Source organism: Monodon monoceros, unplaced genomic scaffold (genome assembly GCF_005190385.1).
Source record: "Monodon monoceros isolate NGI ecotype Baffin Bay Population unplaced genomic scaffold, NGI_Narwhal_1 Super_Scaffold_17, whole genome shotgun sequence".
Taxonomy (NCBI): Eukaryota; Metazoa; Chordata; class Mammalia; order Artiodactyla; family Monodontidae; genus Monodon; species Monodon monoceros.
The window spans coordinates 12,009,940-12,030,078 of record NW_021703773.1 but is presented as its reverse complement, the minus strand read 5'-3'; the positions used below and the strand labels follow the sequence as shown (position 1 = coordinate 12,030,078).

The window sequence follows — 20,139 nt, the reverse complement described above, 5'->3', positions numbered from 1 at the left end:
GTCCGGAGCCTGTGCTCCGCAATGGGAGAGGCCGCAGCTGTGAGAAGCCCGTGTACCACAAAAAAAAAAAAATTGTGAATCACTACATTGTACATCTGTAACATATATTTACAGCAACTATACTTCAGTAAAAGAAAATCAATCAATAAATAAAAAGAATTAGTAGTATATGTAGTGATAATAACAACACAAATCTGTTCTTGTCTTTCCTAGCAAAATAATGAAGTTTAATGACTATAACTGGGAATTCCTGAATTTAGGTTTTTTGTGTGACCAGTAGCTAAGGCAAGACTACCACAGGAAATTACTGTTTAGGGAGAGAGAACTTCTGCATGAACCCCCTTTCCTTTGGAAAAAAAAAGGTAAAAAAGTAACACCAATTTGTGTCAAGGCTGGTAGAAAGAAAGAATAAAACCCTTTGTTTGTTTTTATTTTTTCTGTCATTTTAATGTAAGATTGACACAGACTGCTACAACATCTGAGATTCCACAGAGAACTACATGCTTCTGTTATTAGAAAACCTTTGCTGAAGCACTTGAACTTTACTTCTTAAAAAAATGAATATGGAGGCTTCAAGCATTTTTGTCAGCACACTGCCATTCACAACAACCTTCTAGATACTTATTTTCTACCTTTTCCTAAGGTAGTTCTCACTTACCAGAACCCCACACACCACTGACAGGTTCAAAGCTCCTGAGCTCAGAAGTGATCAAAACACACAAGGAAGTATAATTAGTAGTCCAAAGTTTGGTTTAAATGTTTGAAGAACAGCAAACACCCAATAACACATACCAAATAGATTATTATCGCTTCTATGATGTAATGAATCAACAACTAAAACCACCTAAGACTGAAAATTTCTGTACTCAGTGTCTATTGGTATAAAGCCTTCATTCTTAATGCTTCTTATGGCATCACAGGTGTCAGAAATCACACAATACATTCTCAGCATTCTACAGTAGTCATCAATTTCAAAAACTATAATATACATCTGCATGTTACACAAACATGATTCTCTAGATAAGCATTTTGTCATATGTCAACTCCTAGCCTCGAATAACAGAACACAAAAAGCTATACAGGACAAAACACCACAGAACTTTTGCATATTCCCTTTCCCCAGTTGTTAGCAGGGGGCACGTTTTATAAGAGAAAGTGACGAAAAATCAGAAGTTTTGCATCCAATGTTTGATCCCAACTTTTTACTTTCTTATCGTCTTCTGGTACCACCATATCCTAGAATAAGAAGAGTAAATTTTATATTAGTTTTTTTAAATGCATTAGAATTGCTTATAAAATTACAACAGTAATACACGTTTACTGTTAGCAAATGATACAAGACACAAGGGAAGAAGGAGAGAATGAGCTTGCCAACCAAGGCTGCAGGACTCAGTGCATCAACTCCCCAGAAGAGCCCTTCCAGATATCCAATCAGCATCAAGTCTGCTAAACACACACATGCTTGCTGGCAATAACTTTTAGTCAGGAAACCAAAGACGTGTTCTGTGCTGGGGCCAGCGTGGTACAGGCAAGACCCAAAGTCTGAGCCAAACAGCAGAGAGGCCAGTGGAGCCTAAGCCAGGCCCTGCTACCTCTCACGGCTCCAGCGGTAAATAGAAGTAACATGGGGGAGGGTCACAGACTTTTGATGGTAAAGGTTACCTAGGCACCCCCAGCTCCCCCAAGATGCAAACATGCTAACAGACAGGTTACAAGACCACAGTGTTCCCATCTGGAAACTCAATTTTTCTCAGATCTTCCTGTAGGTTATTTGGTAATGTCTTATGATTTTCTTCACCTAAGTCCCATACATTTCTAGTTGATATATACAGTTTCTTACAATTCTTGTTTCCACTGAGAATGTGGTTTCTTTTGTCACATTATGTCCTACGTAGTTACATCTTTATATATCTTCTCAATTATTACCACCTCTTTTTCTCCCCCAAAGCAACCACTATCTTAACATCTAACACCACAGATTAGTTTTGCTTGTTTTTAAACATGTATATTTATAAAACATGAATGTTGCAATCATATTGTACGTATTCTTGTGTGTCTGGCTTCTTTCTTTACATCTGATAAATTTATCCACATTATCGCATACAACTATTTACTTATTCTTACTGCTGCACGGTATTCCACTGTATGAATATAACTCAATTTATTCATCCATTTTACTGCTGGAAGATACATGGATTTCTTCCAGTTGAAGGCTATTATGAATAAGGATGCTACAAACATCCCTGTACTTATCTTTAAGTGTAAAAGTGTACGCACTTCTGTTACTATGTATTTGTGAAACTGCTGGATCTTGAGTATGTTTATGTTCAATTTTAGTAGGTAATGCCTAACAGCTTTTCAAAGTGATCATATCAATTCATTCACACCAGCACTATGAGAATTCCACTCTGACATTTCTAAACATATTTAAATATGTTTTCTGTCAATTTCAAGAATTATTCATTGTTCTATAACTTCTTCCCTCTGCTGAAGAAGACAAATCCAACCCCAGCAATCTATCACCGCCTCATTATCCACTACCTCCAATTCTCTGCTAATTAACTAGATATTTAACTCCAAATAATTTGTTTTTTTATATTTTATCTCTGCTTCTTTACAAAATTTCCTCTTAGTCATTGCAATAAACATATTTTTGACAATGATTTAAATAATGGCTCAATACATTTTTATTGAGTTTTACCAAACTGAAAAGTTCAACCTTCTACCTAGAAAATTCCCATTTTAGAGCTTAAAGGACCCCTAGAGATTAACCAGAATTAAACATACATGGAAACCAACGTCCAGGAAGGTTTAAGTTAAAACCTTGGTTAGTGACAGACATGAGTCTAAACCAAATTTCTGTTTGAGTTTTAAAGAACAGAAGTGGGAGGAAAGAATAGATCTGAATTATATTTTAATCTCAGTTAATTGTGCAACTAATATTTCTGGTGGGTATACCACATAAAACCATGACTGCTAAATGTATAGTTAATCATCTAAGTTCCAAATTGTTTCTGTACTTTACTGAATAGGAACTTCTTGATTTTTTGCTCTCACCTGACGCTGTTCTGGTTTTTGGCTCTGAGCTTGAACACGCTGAATAGCTTCCTGGGTCTCCACGAAGTGGTGAATAAGCACGACTATTCCACGAGCTGGAGTATGAGGATGGGTAGTACCACGAGTCAGAAAAGGGTGTTGCTGCTCTATAAAGACAAAAGTGTGTCAGGCATTTTTCTTGTGACTATGATTTCTAAAAACCCTCCTATTCCTAAACCATCAGAAAACAATTTTTATCAAGTGTTTTTTCCTCAGTGTTCTGGTATATTAGGATTAACATAAAATAAACACTGTTTTATATTTCTGCCATTCTTATGGTCATTGCTATGAGGAAAGAAAATGACAGGGAATAAAGGTTCTTTCTTTCTGAATTCACATTCAAATACAATCTAAACTTAAACTACTATTTAAACTGAAGACATTCCAAGATCTGGTCACAAGCTCTTTCCACCCTTGCTTCTATCATTCTCCAACCAAACCAGAATGCCAACTGTGCCCCAAATGTTGTGTTATTTCCTGCCTTCTCAGATGTCGAGTCAACAGTCTTGCTTCTAACTCATATCTATAAGCATGACATGTGAAAGAAAACAACACATATAATATTGATCAAAGCACAGATGGCATTCTTTCCCATCCCCAGAGAATCTGATTTAATAGGGTAATGTCACCATAATTTATTTTCCTTAACAAAACAAATCCAGTCAAATTGTAAGTAAAACAAAGAAGCCTCTAAAGCAAGGCTGAATTAAAGAGCAGGTGAGATAAATGCAAAGCTTACCTATTGCTGCCAAACAAATATCCTAATATTCCTCCAGTTCCCAAGCCAGTCCAGAACCCTGGTCCTGAATTTTCATGTCCTTGTTGTCCAGTGAAAGCACTGCCAAAACCAGAAGTTGCACCATGCGGTCCTAAAAATAAAAATGATTATGTATCCTCTCTTAAACCATAGTCTACAGAACTAAAGATAATATGACATTTCAATTGTTGCATCTGTATGCTTTAATAATAATACTCAGGGGACTTCCCTGGTGGCACAGTGGTTAAGAATCTGCCTGCCAATGCAGGGGACCAGGGTTGGAGCCGTGGTCCAGGAAGATCCCACGTGCCAAGGAGCAACTAAGCCTGTGCACCACAACTGCTGAGCCTGTGCTCTAGAGCCCGCAAGCCACAGCTACTGAGCCTGCATGCTGCAACTACTGAAGCCCACACGCCTAGAGCCGGTGCTCCGCAACAAGAGAAGCCACCACAATGAGAAGCCTGCGCACTGCAACGAAGAGTAGCCCCCGCTGCCTGCGACTAGAGAAAGCCTGCGCACTGCAACGAAGACCCAACGCAGCCAAAAATAAATAAATAAAATAAATTTATTTTTAAAAAGAATAAAAATAAAAAATAATAATACTTCAACTTATAAACAAGTGTATTCAAAAAGTGTATTTATAAAATACTGGTTTAGGGCTTCCCTGGTGGCACAGTGGTTGAGAGTCCGCCTGCCGATGCAGCGGACATGGGTTCATGCCCCGGTCCGGGAAGATCCCAAATACCACGGAGCGGCTGGGCCCGTGAGCCATGGCTGCTGAGCCTGCACGTCTGGAGCCTGTGCTCCGCAACAGGAGAGGCCACAACAGTGAGAGGCCCGTGTACCACAATAAATAAATAAATAAATAAATAAAATAAAATAAAATAAAATACTGGTTTATAACTAAGGAGCACCTGCCTTTCCCAAACACAAGGAAAAGGAGGGATATGTTTTTAAGGCAGGGGAGGGTGGTTTCTTCCCGTAAGGTCACATCTGCCCTGCTCCAGATCAGCTACTAGAAGATGACCCCACGTGTCAGAGCTACTTCCTTTCTACTGTGTGGACACGTCTAGAAGCTCCAGGTTGAGAGCTGTACCTGAGTGTCTAATGGAGGAATCCAAGTGGAGGATATTTGTTGGTTGGGAAGTCAGGTCTTACAAGGGACCAAAAAAAAAATATCTTCTGCTCAGAGGAAGTTTTTCTTAAATTGCTGTATCATATACATAAAGGGAACTGTGCTAATCCCACATGTACAGCATAATAAATCTGTATGTATGTACCCAGGCATGTAATCACTACCCACATCAGTAAAACCTTTCTAGCACCCAGAGACTCCCTCACGACAACTCCCAATACATACCCACCCATGTCAGAGAGAAGCCAACTCTGACTTTTCTCACCACACTTTGGTTTTACCCATTCTTGAACTTTTTATAAATAGAATCATACGGAGGTACTCTTCTGGTGTATCATTATGTCCATGAGAGTCAACCTCCACCACTGCATATATCAGTTTTGTTTTTGTTTTTTCCTAAATTTATGTATAGTAAGTAGTCCAATGTGTGAAAAAAAACAATTTGTCTCATTCTAATGTTTACGGACATTCTATTTCCAGTTTTTGGCTGCTGTGAATACAGCTGCTGTGAACATTCTCGTGCAGATCTTTTTGCACACACATGCATGCATTTCTCTTAGGTATGCATCTAGGAAAGAAATTGCTGGGTCATTGGATGGCGTATGTCTAGTTTCAGTAGATACGGACAGTTTTCCAAAGTGTTTTATCCTTTTAACTCCTTCCAGCAAGTTCCAGTTAACTACATCCTTGCCATTACTTGGTACTCTGTCTTTTTAATGTTAGCCATTAAGATGATTAAATGGTGGTTAATTAAGAACTCAGGTTTTAATCTGCATTTTCCTGAAGACTAATGATGCTGAGCACCTTTTCAAATTTTTATTGGACATCTGGATATCTTCTTTTACTATAAAATGGCTGTTCATATCATCTGTCCATTTTTTTAATTAGGTTGTCTGTCTTTTCTCAGATTTGTGGGAGTTCTTTATGTACTGTAGACACACGTGCTTTGTTGAAAATATGTTTTACAAATACCTTCTCCCAGTCTGTGGCTTGCCTTTTCACTCTCTTAATGTTGTATTTGATGACTAGACATTCTTAATTTAAACAAAGTCTAATTTATCCCTCTTTTCTCTTTGGCTGGTATTTTTTGCATTCTAAGAAAGTTTTGCCTACCCTGACAAATATTTTCCTATGTTTTCTTCTGGAAACTTAATTGTTTTACTTTTATGTTGAGCTCTGTAATACTCAGTGAATAAAATTTTGTGTGTGTTGTGAGACAGAGTTCAAGGTAAATGCTTATTACCAAATCTGATCAAGTTTGATTGAGATGATTTGCAATTTAATCATGCATCCTTAAAATAGTAATCACAATTAACCTCATAGAGAAACAGAACACAAGAGGTAAAAGAAGTTGAAGGTAAAAAAATAAGACAAATCTGCTTTGGTTTCCCAGTGCAACCATTTTCTATATCAGAAACCAGCACAGGATTCACTACCTGACTTCTATCCTACTTACTGCCATTGCCTAGGAAAACATACCTGTGAACTCAGACTTAAAGCCTGCAGGAGAGGGTCCTTCAGAGTTGGTGAATCTCTGATAACGATGGGAATATGGAGGATACTCAGAATATGGTGGAGGAGAATCATGACCATTACTAAGGAAGAATTTATAAACTCCAAAGGCAATAGCAAGTAGCATCACGATGGTAAGCACTCCACTGATGCTACAAGATTCTCGGGAGTACAACTTATTATAATAATCAGAGAAAGAGTTAAAGCCATGGTTTTTTCCAGACTCTCTCGATTTTTTCAGGCCAAGTTCCGTGTAATCTAAGTGATACTCCAAGCCACAGGAACCTCTCAGTACATACTGGTCTTCAGAGGATTCATAGCCTTCACAGCTCACCACAGTTTTTCCAAATTTGTACGCGATATCTAAATCGGTCTTACATTCCCACTGTGAAGAAAAGTAGAAACAGGTTATTAGAACCAAAAGATTTTTTTTTCATTTAATATACATTATTTGGGCTAAACAGCTGTCATAAAACAGCAAAATGAAGCAAGGGAATGATAATCAAAATTCAGGACGAGTATTTCTGTGTTGGGGGAGGGCAAACCAGGGGCTTCCAAGATACTGGTGATATTAACGTTCTACTTAAGCTAGGTGGTGGGTACATGAGTGCTCATTTTATTACTATTCCTTATTCCTTACATATAGATGTAAAGAATTCTTTTGTACATATCAAGCATTCCCTAATTTATTAATTTTAAGCAAATTTTTTAAATGTCAACTTTTTAACCACTGTTGAAGATGCTTTCTTTAAAAATAGGGGTTTTTTCAACATTAAGGCTCAAATATCAGCATCATATATGAATATCTGGTAGCTGTCGCTATAACCTTCTGAGAAAAACTTCCTACACAAATTCTATAAAAACCATGGACTACCTTTCCCAAGGTCCAATCCATTAAGTAATTTTCTTAAGTTTTTTTAAAAAGACATTTAGAAAAACTGCAAAAAGAATCTATGCTAGCCTCAAAATTTTCCAGCTTAAAAAAAAGAGCCCAGGTCTACTTTGAATTCTATAACTATTTTGAGCTGAGTAGGTAATATGCTTCTCTATCAACATTAAAAAAGATATAAGCCAAAAGAGATCTGATTGGTTCTATTGCTTTTCTCTTTTTTGGACAAATTATCTTCCTCTTTCAAACTTCAGGTACACTATATCAGCTTTATTCAGATATAATTCACATACTAGACACTCACCCATTTCAATGGTTTTTAGTGTATTCACAGAGCTGTGCAACCATCATCACAATCAATTTTAGAATATTTTCATCGCCCCCAAAAGAAATCTCATCTCCTTTAGCAGTCACTTCCTGTTTCCCCCCAAGTCTCTTAGCTCTAAGCAACCACCAATGTCTGCAAGGATTCCCCTACTCTGGACATTTCATGTAAACGGAATCATACAATACGTGGTCCTACGTGACTGGCTTCTTTCACCTGGCAGAATGTTTTCAAGGTTCACACATGTTGTAGCATAAATCAGCACTTCATTCCTTTTTATGGCTAAATAACATTCCACCGTATGGATATACCACGTTTTGTTTCTTCATTCATCAAAGATGGACGCTTGGGTTGTTTCTACTTTTTGCCTTTTATGAATAACGCTGCTACAACGTTTAGTACGTTTCTGTGTGGACACACATTTTCAAGTCTCTTGGGTACACACCTAGGAGTCGAATGACTAGGCATTCAGTAACTCTATGTTTAAACCTTTGAGAAACTGCCCGTTTTCCAAGGTGGCTGCGCCGTTTCACATCCCTAATGGCAGTGTATGAGGGTCTCTCCACATCCGCACCAACACCTGCTACTACGCCTTTCTGATCACAGGCATCCTGTTGTAGGAACTGGTGTCTTACTGTGGTTTTGATTTGTATTTCCCTGATGCTGCACACTTTTTCAGCTAATGATGCTGAACATTTTTTCACATGTTTATTGGCCATATGCATATCTTCTTTGGAGAAATGTCTAGTCAGATGCCTTACCCACTGTTAAATTTGGTTATATGTCTTCTTACTGAGTTGTAATAGTTCTTCATATACTCTGGACACAAGTCCCCAATCAGATATATGACTGCAAAAGCTTTCTCCTATTGTGTGTGTCCTTTTCGCTTTCTTGATGGTGTCTGTTGAAGCCTAAAAGTTTTTAATTGGATAATACACAATTTTTCTATTTTGTTGTTGTTGTTCTACACTATTCCATTTTTTAAATAATTTTATTTGGAGGAAGATTTATAAGCTTGTTGATTTAGGTAAATAAACTCAGTCTCTATCGGTATTTCATGTTAATTGTCATTTCCTTAATAGCATATACTAAAAGAGGCTTCTAATTATTATATTTATACTCTTGGAATTAGAAGAGGCTCTCTCCTGCTACTAAACATAAGTCAATGTATGACATCCTCTATACTTTGCTCATGCCATTCACTCCCTTCTCTATCTCTTCAGCTCTAAAAATGTTATCCTTCCTTACTAACACAGTACATATAATACTTTCTTCTTCAAGTCTTTCCCAATCCCCCCAACTGGACGTGACTTTACAATACTTTGTTGGCACCTAGATGTAATGTGAGTGCTTGTCTTATCTATTCTCCTAGGAAGAGAGTTTCTTGAGGGTTGTGACTCCATCATTCATTTTTGTATAATACTGTTTAATATATGTTTAATGAATGACTTTGCCGTTAGTATCTTTTTTCCATCAAGACTGGAAAGTAATATAAAAGTAAAAGTAATTTCAGCTTTAACCTGAAGATTCTGCAATTTGGTTAGCAAGACTAGGAAAAAATGTTGTGAAATACATATCACCAAGCAAATATGAACTCTCTCCCTGAACTGCATACACTAGGCACAAAGGTTGTATCAAACAAGAATATCACTCTGATGGAAGGGAAAACTGTCAAAGCAAGTTTCTGGCCGAATGACCAACCATCTTAAATCCTTTCTGAAAGCAGGCAGAATACAAAGTAGAAATCTATTCGTATTGATTTAAACTGAATTCACTTAAAATCTATTCCATTTCTAAAGGATAACAAATTTTGGAACTTCAAGGAGGTCGTCTATCCTAAGTACAAAATGCCAAAGACCTGAAGACAATAAAGCCCACTGAAATGCTTTCACTCGTAAGTAACCACCCTCAGCTCTAAAACAACTTTTTAAAATCAAGCATTTGAAGCACAATAGGGACACAGGAACCCCACCCCCACTTACAATCTACAATTCCTTATCATCTTAACTTTATTTTTTAAGGATAGGTTGGTATTCTTTGAGGAATGACAGAGAAATGACAATCAAAAGAAATCCTCTACTCCCCACCCCCAACTATATGAAAAGTTTTGAAAATTTACTAATGTCTTATGAGAAAGTTTTGGTATAAAGATTACAATGAATATTTCCAGGCTTTAAAATCAGTTCATTTCTTTCAGAGGATGTTCCTTTCAGAGACCGAATCACTGATTTATATTTATATATTTTAGGTAACCGGAGATTTTCTATATGTACTTCCCCAAAATACTGAATAATGTCTCAATAAACACTTCACTGAAAAGGATTCCATTTAGACTTCCATCAACATAAAGAGTATTACCTGTACATCATAACCATCCCAGCCTTTGTTCTGACACTGTATGACTTTGGGGGTATAAGAATCACATCCAGCTGTGCCTCCAACACATTTCAACTGTGGGATCGGATCCAACCTACGGGAAGTAGTATAGCGGTCATAGTGGAGGGTAAGAGCTTTTATATCCCGCAACAATACTCTGTCTGAAACAGTAAGAACACAGATAAACAGATGGTAAATATCTTGTCATATAGAAAGATTCATTCTAGTAAAACTCTTGTCATCGAAAATACTTTCAAAAGTAAGGCTCTTTCTTGCCTTTTGAGGATGACTAAGGAAGAGAAGATGGAACTGTTTCCCAAATCCCAAAGCCATCGCAACAACCTTCACGCCTTTTGCACAAAAGTCAGAAAGTCACTCCTTTAAGGTCTCCCTTCATTTCAGGATTGATGTCCCCTAAACTGCTTCTATATCGTGAGTTCCACATAATTTTTGCAAAATCAGAACCAAAAGTTCATTAACCCGAAACGTTGTACTACTGTATGACAATTGACAATAATATCAATGGTTAATTAAAATAGCAAAACATATACATGAATGTTCCTGAAGCACACTTAATGACTTAAACGTCTGTCAACAGATGAACGGTTTAATAAAATTTTGGCCTATTCACAAAGTGGAATATTCTACAGCAGTTAAAATGAGTGAACTAGAATTCATGTATCAGAATAGAAATAGTAAAAACATTTTAAGCAAAATGCAAGTTGTAGAATGTTTAGTAGGATGGCTTTACATAAACCACGAAAACTGGCAAAACAGTACTACGTGTTTTTAAGGTCTATACGTGTATATACCAGTAGTATGAAAACATTCATAGGAATGACTAAACATCAAATTCAGAGCACCACTGAGGACAGAGGGAGAGCAGAGACTTTCGCTCTCTATCCCTAATGTTTTATTACTTTGCAGGGGGGAGGTTTGCTTGCAAATATAGTACAATGTAAAGATTCAATAAAACTGGGTGGTGAGTACGTGGGTTTTCATCGTGTACTTCTGTGGGTTTAACTATTTCACAATTTTAAAAATTAAAAAGTTAAACTATTTCACAAATTAAAAATCATATTGACAAAGCAGTTTAAAAACAAGAAGTCAAAACAAGGAAATTATGGCCGGCACTGATGTATCAATACATAAGTGAATTTTGAAGTGTTATTGGAAAATGAATAGTCTTCCTACTTATCATCCTCAGATTATGATGGAAGATACTGCGGATTGGTTCACTCAACACCCATTTTGCCCTCAAACTGGTATGACTTCTTGCAAAGCTAAAAGACTCCTAAAACCTCTTGCAGCTACAAATCCCAAAAGTGATTTCGGTTCTGTCAACCGGAGGGACTTAAGCGAGATCCGGAGATCAGAGTTTAAACTCAGACTGTGCCCAGGCTAGCAGGCAGTCATGGGGGCTCAGGGTTTTCCTGACACTGTCCAGTGTTCCGTAATGAGCGTCGTGGATGCGAAAAGGCTTGATGTGAGCCATGCAGTGTTCACTGCTGCAGATGTAGCAGACATCACTTTCCACCATTTTGTTAGCACCCAACTCCCTATATTCAACCTGTCAAATTAGCAAAATTTGCTGCCTCTCAAATCCCACTGAAAGTACAATAAATGAATTGTTTTGCCGATGTGAACAAACAAGGTCAGGCAAAACAGAAAAGGAGATGGTAACAGAATTTTGGAAGGTGAAAGCAGATGGACCAATAGTTAGGTGACTAGTCCTAAATATAAGTGAAGTGCCAGACCAGCAAGTGGGAAAACTGAGAACCAACCTGACACACGTAATGGAATCCCTAAAAGCAACAGGAAATGGCAGCTCTTAAATTGGAGCTGACTAAAGTAAGCACTACAAGGTGAAAGCTGCTTGAGAAGAAGCTACATCCCTAGATGGTCTCCCAAGCTCTTTTCATTCATATACATATATATACACACATACATACACACACATATATACATACACACATACATACATATACATATTTCACAATTTTTTAAACTCTAAAAGTAACACTTTTTCCTTTTAAAAAGAGAAATCCATTGCTCCTCCAATTTCACATTTCTGTGATAGCCAAAACTAGCAGCCTGGTCAGTACCTTCTTCTTGCTCACACAAACAGATACATATTCAGGGGTTGTTTTGATTTTTGTTAGTTTATTTTTATAAAATTGAATCATACAGTGCACATTACTCTTCACATGCTTTTGCACTTAATCAGACATCAACGATATTCCCTCACGTCAGCAAATACAGATCTTATTTATATTTATTTACCAAAAAAAGAGCTTAATAAATTTGACTAAGCTGAGACTTACTGGTCACGCTTCTCTCACCAAAATACAATAAAACTAGAAATATAATAATATAAAGTAATATAGTAACATATAAAATGGTAAAAAGACAACTGAAAACCAGTAACAACAAAGAAAGGAAAATTGGGTTACAGCAATCAAAACATATCTGTAATTAAATCTATAATAATGTAAACAGTAACACAGGATTAGGAAAACTGATCATGTGCACAATGTATAAAACTTCATCCCTGATGGTTAAACACTTACCACAAAATAAACAACAAATTAAAAGTACTAGAAGAAAACACAAAAAGAAAGAATATGTTTATGATCCTGGGATGGGAAAGACCTTCAGACACCAAAAGCAAGACTGACCAGCAAGATAGTGACTATACTTGGCAAATCATGTTCAATCTATGAAAACCCAAGAATCCATAATAATACTTAAAGGGAAAGCCAAAAACTCACTTGTCTATACTTAAAGTGGCTACCAATTACCTCACTTTGAAAACTAGCAATTAAAGATTTTAAATTAAATGTTTATCCTGACTTTCCAGCCAGAACCATAATCTGAAATAGCCTCAGTTGATAAGGAAAATCTCAACTTTACTGAAGAATATCAATCAATAAATGCAGAAGTGATAGAATTAGAAAAATCACCATCTTACAACCCCTAAATAAACAGATTCAGAAAAGGATTAATTAGTTTTAAAATCATTAAGTGAATGGGTATTGGTATGCTGCCAAGTAACATTACACGGAGTGCTCACTAGTCACAAAAGGGGAAAAATGTAACTTCACGGGGGAGAAACAAGCCACTGTAATCCACTAGTCAAACTTAGCACTGCTAACGGTATAAAGATCGATATTACACCATCTCCTATGATGTAATCCTCAGAAGTATTTAATATGAATCTAATCAATCCTTTGGACCTAGCATTCAGCTTACTAGAAATACAAGGAAGAAAAAAAAATGCTAAAACAATGTCATGAGAAAACAGAATCCAGAACATAGGATATTCTAAAGGATAACTGGCCCAATCCCTTCAGCAAAGCAGGAGCATGAAAAAAGAGACCATTCTACATTTTCAAAAGACTTAAGGGATAATTCAGTCAGATGCAATGACTGGTCCTGGACTGGGCCCTGGTTTGAACAAACTAGTTTAGACATTTTAGGGACAACTGTGATATCTGGCTATGGAATGAGTAATTAGTTGATATTAAGAAATTAGGGTCAATTTTGTTAGATGTAATGTTATTTTTACTAGGTGGGGAAAAGTTCATTAAAAAAAGGCTTATACTGAAGGATTTAGTTATGGCCTATCATGATGCCTGTAACTTTCATTAAAATATATCAACATTTAAGGGCTTCCCTGGTGGCGCAGTGGTTGAGAGTCTGCCTGCCGATGCAGGGGACATGGGGTCGTGCGCCGGTCCGGGAGGATCCCACATGCTACGGAGCGGCTGAGCCCATGAGCCGTGGCCACTGAGCCTGCGCGTCTGGAGCCTGCGCGTCTGGAGCCTGCGCGTCCGGAGCCTGTGCTCCGCAACGGGAGAGGCCACAACAGTGAGAGGCCCGCGTACCGAAAAAAAAAAAAAAAAAGAATACATTGCTTAAATAAGCAAAAAGGATATATTGTACAGCACAAGGAAATAGAGCCATTGTTTTGTAATAACTTTAAATGGAGTATAATCTATAAAAATATTAAACTAATATGTTGTAAACATGACACTAATATTATAAGTCAATAATCTGTCAATTTAAAAAAAATGGGGCTTCCCTGGTGGCGCGGTGGTTGGGAGTCCGCCTGCCGATGCAGGGGGCGCGGGTTCGTGCCCCGGTCTGGGAGGATCCCGCGTGCCACGGAGCAGCTGGGCCCGTGGGCCATGGCCACTGGGCCTGCGCGTCCGCGGCCTGTGCTCCGCAACGGGAGAGGCCGCGGCAGTGGGAGGCCCGTGTAACGCAAAAAAAAAAAAAAAAAAAAGCATTGTTTTACCAAATAATAAAGCTTACTATAAAATTAAAATAATCAAAATAGTATGGGATAGTAACAGAAACAGACAAGTGAACTGTGAAACAAAAGGAAGTCTAGAAATAAATCCAGATATATGTGGAAATTCAATACAAGATAAAGTGGGTTTTTTGTGTTCTAGGTGTATTTTTTTTATCAAGCATCACCATATTTTATTTAGAAAACAAAGCACAATGGCATCCTTTACCGTTGACAAAATTCAATATTCTGCACAACTCTTTCTGCCCTGCTTAGCCTGTGTGAGGAAAGACAAATGATGCATCTCAAACCCACAAGTAATTTAAGAAGTAGAGTAAATTGGGTCTGAGTTACAATGAGTTGCAGTAGCCTCAAGTGGGATCTCAGTAATACTGTACAGAATAGTGATTCTGAGACTACTCCTTAAATGAAAGGAAACTCTTCTCCAACCAGCAAAAGCAGGCTTTTCAATTTAGTGGAAAAAGGATGTCTTCTTTAATAAATGGTTTTGTCATAGCTGACTACACAGCTAGAATAAAATCCACCTAAAGCTATATAAAAATTTAATTCCACATGATCCAAATATCTAAATTTCCAAGAACTATACTAAAATAAAATATGCTATATTAAACTCAAACTACCTCCTAATAAATAAAAAATTGTAACAATGAAAATGTTCAATGGTTTAAAAAATCAGAATATTATTAAACTAAATAATGGGAATAATAACAACTTGAATTTGTTGTAGCAGGGCTGAGATAATGCAAAGAACACTGAACTAAATTCCCACCACCAACTTGCTATATGACTTTGGCCAAGTCAATTTATCTGTATAGAAATGACCTGTAAAGTTAAAACGATATCAACCTTAAAATTGACTGTGAAGTTTAGATATGATTTACTAAAATTATCTGGCAGAGTACTCGACACATAATAGGTGATCAAGTATGATAAATACTATTGAGAATGTTTAAGGAGCCATATACCTATGTGTTATCATTACCATGACTCTACAGCATCTTTCCTCCCTGGAGATCCTAAAGGTTACTATGTTTTGTAACCAGAATACATATATTGAAGCCGTAATCCCCACTGTGGTGGCATTTGGAGGCAGGGCCTTCAGGAGGTGATTAGTTTTAGATGAGCTCATGAGGATGGAGCCCCAGTGATGGGATTAGTGCCCGTGTAGGAAGAGGAAGAGACCAGGGCCCCCATCCACCCACTCACCCCCACCTACCCCCACCCCGCCCCACCCCCACTCTTGTTATGTGAGAACATAACAAGAAGACAGTCATCTGCAGAGCAGGAAGAGGGCCCTCTCCAGACACCAAACATGCTCGCACCTTGATCTCAGACTTCCCAGCCTCAGAATGCAAGGAATAAATGCTGCTTACCACCCAGTCTGTGGTATTTTGTGATAGCAGCTCGAACTAAGACAAGGTCTAAGAACAAAATGCTCACAACCTTACTCCACTAGTACATCAGTCAAGGGTGACACACAGTTCCCTGAAGTCCAGACTCACAAATCAAAATCCACTTGCAGGTCTCAAACTTAAGATGAACAAAACCAAACTCCCCCAAGCCTGATTCTCCCACAATCCCACATCTCAGGAAAGGGTAATTACATCCTTCTAGTCACTCAAGACCCAAACCCTTGGAGTTATCTTTGTCTTCTCTCTTCCTCTAACCCCTATATCTAATCCCTCAGAGTATCATGTCATCTCCACCTTCAGAACAGCTGAGAAGCCCACCACTCTCACCAACTGCACTGCTTTCCCCCGCCCCCCGCCGCCAACCATCACCACTCTCGGGACTTACTGTACAAGCAGTCCCTTCATTGGCCTCCCAGCTTCCCCCCACCCACTCTCGCTCCCACAGTCTGTTTTCCACAGAGCAGACAGAATGTGCCTTTAAAATACAGATCATATTAGGGCTTCCCTGGTGGCACAGTGGTTGAGAGTCCGCCTGCCGATGCAGGGGACACGGGTTCGTGCCCCGGTCCGGGAAGATCCCACATGATGCGGAGCGGCTAGGCCCGTGAGCCATGGCCACTTAGCCTGCGCGTCCGGAGCCTGTGCTCCGCAACGGGAGAGGCCACAACAGTGAGGGGCCCATGTACCGCAAAAAAAAGAAAAAGAAAAAAAAAAAAACAGATCATATTTAAAAAATATAGAACAGAATAGAATGGGATAGAATACAGGTCATAGCAGACCCATCCCTTCGGGGTTCTCATCAAATGTCACCTTAACAGTGACTTCTTCCCTGACTAACGTATATTTTGAAAATCCCTGCTTCTGCCTGCACACCCTGTCCTCCTTACCCTGTTTTTATCAATGTCCAAACCACTATTCACAATATGACACGCTATTTACCTGATTTGTTCATTTTCTATTTCTCCTCAATAGGTGTAAACTCCAGGGCAAAACACTGTTTTGTTCACTGCAATATTCCCAACACCCAGAAGAGTGACAAATACAAAGTAGCTCAATAAAGAATTGTGAAAATTTTTAGGTAATCTCTTTAGAACTGGTACAATTTTTTTTTTTCTGGACAAGTTTTTGCTTTATGTTAGCTGAAGACAAAGTGAGTACAACCAAAGTCAAACAAAAGACAAACGAGGGACTGACTACTGCTTGATAAAACTACTTGAAAAAACTAACTCAATAAAATGCCTTCATAAAATAGTTCCTCAAAAGTAATTTAAGTCCAAGTAGTTTGACTGTGTTTACTCTGCAAAATATTTTTGTGCCTTTTGTTCCAGAACAATAGTTTTATAGAGTAGGTAGACAAAGAGCTACCAGGAAAAGGTTCATTATTAGTTTAAATTTGGCTCCGTTTTTTTATTCCCCTGACTCTTCATCTGTAAACCATTTTTTTTAAAAGCTCCTCTTTTTATTCAAGAATTGATTGAGGGTTCAACTAATGTTTTAATCCAGTTTTTAAATTGTAATTCTGATCAAAGTCTTCTATCTATATAAAACTTTCTAGAAATACATACGGAAAATGTACAGACATTTAAATCCAACTTGGCTTTTTATTAATTAGTAATAAAACATCCACATCAAAGGAGTACTCAAAATCAAGTACTTACAAATAGCACCTTCTCTCTCATTTTAGCATTTAAGAATAAAAAATAAGAAGCTACAGAAATAAATCCGTTGCTTAAGTTCAAAAACACAGGCATTTCCTATCACCAAATCACGACTGCAATATGGGTACACTTTCCATGCTTTTAACATCTTTACTCCCCAAAACAAAAATGATGTTTTCATTGTTTGAAAGTCATTTTTTACATCACTCCAACTTAACAGCATGCATCATTTATTAAATGGAAAACTGTATGTATGTATGTATACATATATATACACACACATATGTATTAATTACATGGAATATTCTCGATCCCATAAAAATTCGTTAGACAATTCTAATAACATAGTGATATGAAAGAACTATTTTTCCTAGAAATCACTTATCGTGTACCATCACACAAAAAAAATTTTTTTTAATTCAACAGGAAAAGCTGGTGTAACGCAATGAACGTCACTGTAATGGTCAGAATAAGCAGCGTGAGTTGTGATCACATAGTACAGTCCATGATTCTGCTAACCTACCTCCAAGGTTTGCAGCCCTGTCCACGAAGTGTGACTCAAGGACTGCCGGTGCCATGGCAACTGCCAGGTACAGCAACAGGCAGCCATGACAAGAGTCAGCGACGATGACATCAGACAGTCTTGACAACAAAGCAAAATGCGCAGGTGAGGGTCGAGCTTTCCAGCCAGACCCAGGGGATGAGGGCTGTAGCCCGAGAAAGAAGAAGGTGGGCAAATTCTGGGAGTCCAAGCAAGGGAGAAGGGAACATTAACAACACTAGAGTAGTCCCGCCCCGCCCACTCCCCAACAGTCCACACTCGTCCAGGAGGACGTCTGGGAAGAGCAAAGAGGCCAGGCAGGGCACAGATGAACAGCGAGGAGGATGGAAATGAGGAATTAGGGTAGAAGGGCTCAAGGGGCGGCGAACAGAAATGGTGGAGCCTCTTAGCGCTGCTTGAAGGCAGCAGGAAGGGGGGAGTGAAGGCAGCACTCACCAGGGTCTTTCCAGCCCCGGGCAGAGCCCGCGATCAACAGAAGCAAAAGGAGGCTGAACAGAGCGCAGCGCCCAGCCGCTTCCGGCCCGCTGGCCGCCACCATGGCGCTCGGTGAAGATGGCGCGCGGCTGTCGGGAGCTCGCAGGTCGGAACCCTGGCTGCGGAAGGCCGCGCACCGTTAAGCACCGACGCCGGCAGCTTCCGCCGCGGAAAAAAGAAGGTCTACCGCAGGACTCCTGCTTCAGGGAAGGTCCGTGCGCCAGTCTGACGTCACTACAGCGGCGGCGCGTGGGGGAACTGGAGTGGTCGCTGCTGTCCCCGCCCAGCGGCTGCGGGCGGAGTCGAGGGCGGGGTGCCGCCGTTGAGGGCGGACACAAGGGCGGGACGCAGAGGCTGTGGGCGGGGCCTAGGGCCGCCCTCCTAAAGGTTCAGCGCGAAGACTGAAACCATCACATCGCAAAATCTAAGTGTAGTCACGTTATTTACAAAACCTTAATAACCTTCCCGAGGGACGCTACTGTGCCTTACTCAACTTCACGTCTTCAGCAACTAGCATAGCGTCTGGCGCATGATTTGTGTTCCATTAGTTTGCTAAATACAGAGTGGATTTGAGAGAGGCAGCACGGAAATATATTGTCTGGTTTCAGAAGCTCAGAACCTTTACATATTTCCTTCCACGTGGAGACAGTGGGAATTTACAAGATATCCGGAGGAGAAACTACCACCTAAATAAAGAACCAGCCAGGGAAAACAGTTAAGAGTGCATAGGCATTATCTTTGAGGTCTGACAGTCCTGGATTTCTCTCCTTCATTCATTCATTCAACAAATATAGGTTGAACGCCTAGTATGTGTCTGGCGCTGTTTTCAGCTTGGAGTATGCAGACAAGGTCCCTGTACTCATGGAGCTTACACTGATGAGAACTAAGATAAACAAAATTAAATAATAAATTAATAAACAAAGATAATAGTGATAAGTGCATTGATGAAAATAAAACAGGGTGATACAGTAGAGACTAGGAACCAACTTCAGGGAAGGCCTTGCTGAGGAAGTGATTTTGAAGCTTTGAGACCTGAATGATGAGAAAATACAAAGATCGGGGGAGAGCCTTCACCGCCTGGGGAACAGTGGATGCAAAAGCCCTAAGTTTCTGTTTTGAGGAACATCATTCACTAATTTGATTAACACCTTTATCTATTTATCACCTAACAGTACCTGCCAGGCACTGTTCTAGGCACTGGGGATACAGCAATGAATAAAACAAAACTTAGGGGTTGGGAGAGGCAAACAAAGCCAGGGCAACTGAAGCAAAGTAAGTTTGGGGAAGAGTGGAACAAGAGGAGGCATAACAGTGGTGGCTTGGAGTGGGACTGGAATAAAGATAATAGAGAATTCTGGTCTCCACATGTTAGGTTTGAGGTGACTTTTAGGAATCCAGGTAGACATGTCAAATAGACACTTGGATATACAAGTCTGAATTTCAAAGCCAAGGTAAACTTGGTAGTTATGCTATCAAAAAGAAGACAGTATTTAATGCCACAGGAAGAGATACAATTCATAGGGAGAGAACTTAGATATAGCAAAGACGGAGGCCCAGGACCAAATTAAGAGAACACTAACATTTGAACCTTGAGCAGAAGTTCCTAGAAAGAGTCTGAAAAGAAATCT

General features: G+C 39.0%; 1 protein-coding gene across 1 annotated transcript; it reads right to left on the bottom strand.

The window, feature by feature from the left end:
* Positions 1–432: 432 nt before the first annotated feature.
* Positions 433–18,720, bottom strand: SARAF (store-operated calcium entry associated regulatory factor). The gene is made up of 6 exons (XM_029226668.1): positions 18,473–18,720; positions 10,073–10,251; positions 6,468–6,885; positions 3,836–3,965; positions 3,058–3,203; positions 433–1,236 (listed from the first exon to the last, which is right to left on the bottom strand). The coding sequence occupies exons 1-6, from the start codon at positions 18,573–18,575 to the stop codon at positions 1,211–1,213; spliced, it is 1,002 nt and encodes a 333-aa protein (XP_029082501.1). The 5' UTR covers positions 18,576–18,720; the 3' UTR covers positions 433–1,210.
* Positions 18,721–20,139: the final 1,419 nt, after the last annotated feature.

What these genes read in the sequence shown, in the direction of transcription:
- SARAF (XM_029226668.1), bottom strand. Translation starts at nt 18,575, where the DNA reads ATGGTGGCGGCCAGCGGGCCGGAAGCGGCTGGGCGCTGCGCTCTGTTC. An exon ending in CCGGGGCTGGAAAGACCCTG is followed by an intron (nt 10,252 to 18,472) that starts GTGAGTGCTGCC and finishes TTACTGTTTCAG; the next exon opens with ACAGAGTATTGTTGCGGGAT. An exon ending in CTTTAAGTCTGAGTTCACAG is followed by an intron (nt 3,966 to 6,467) that starts GTATGTTTTCCT and finishes TTTTATTTTTAG; the next exon opens with GACCGCATGGTGCAACTTCT.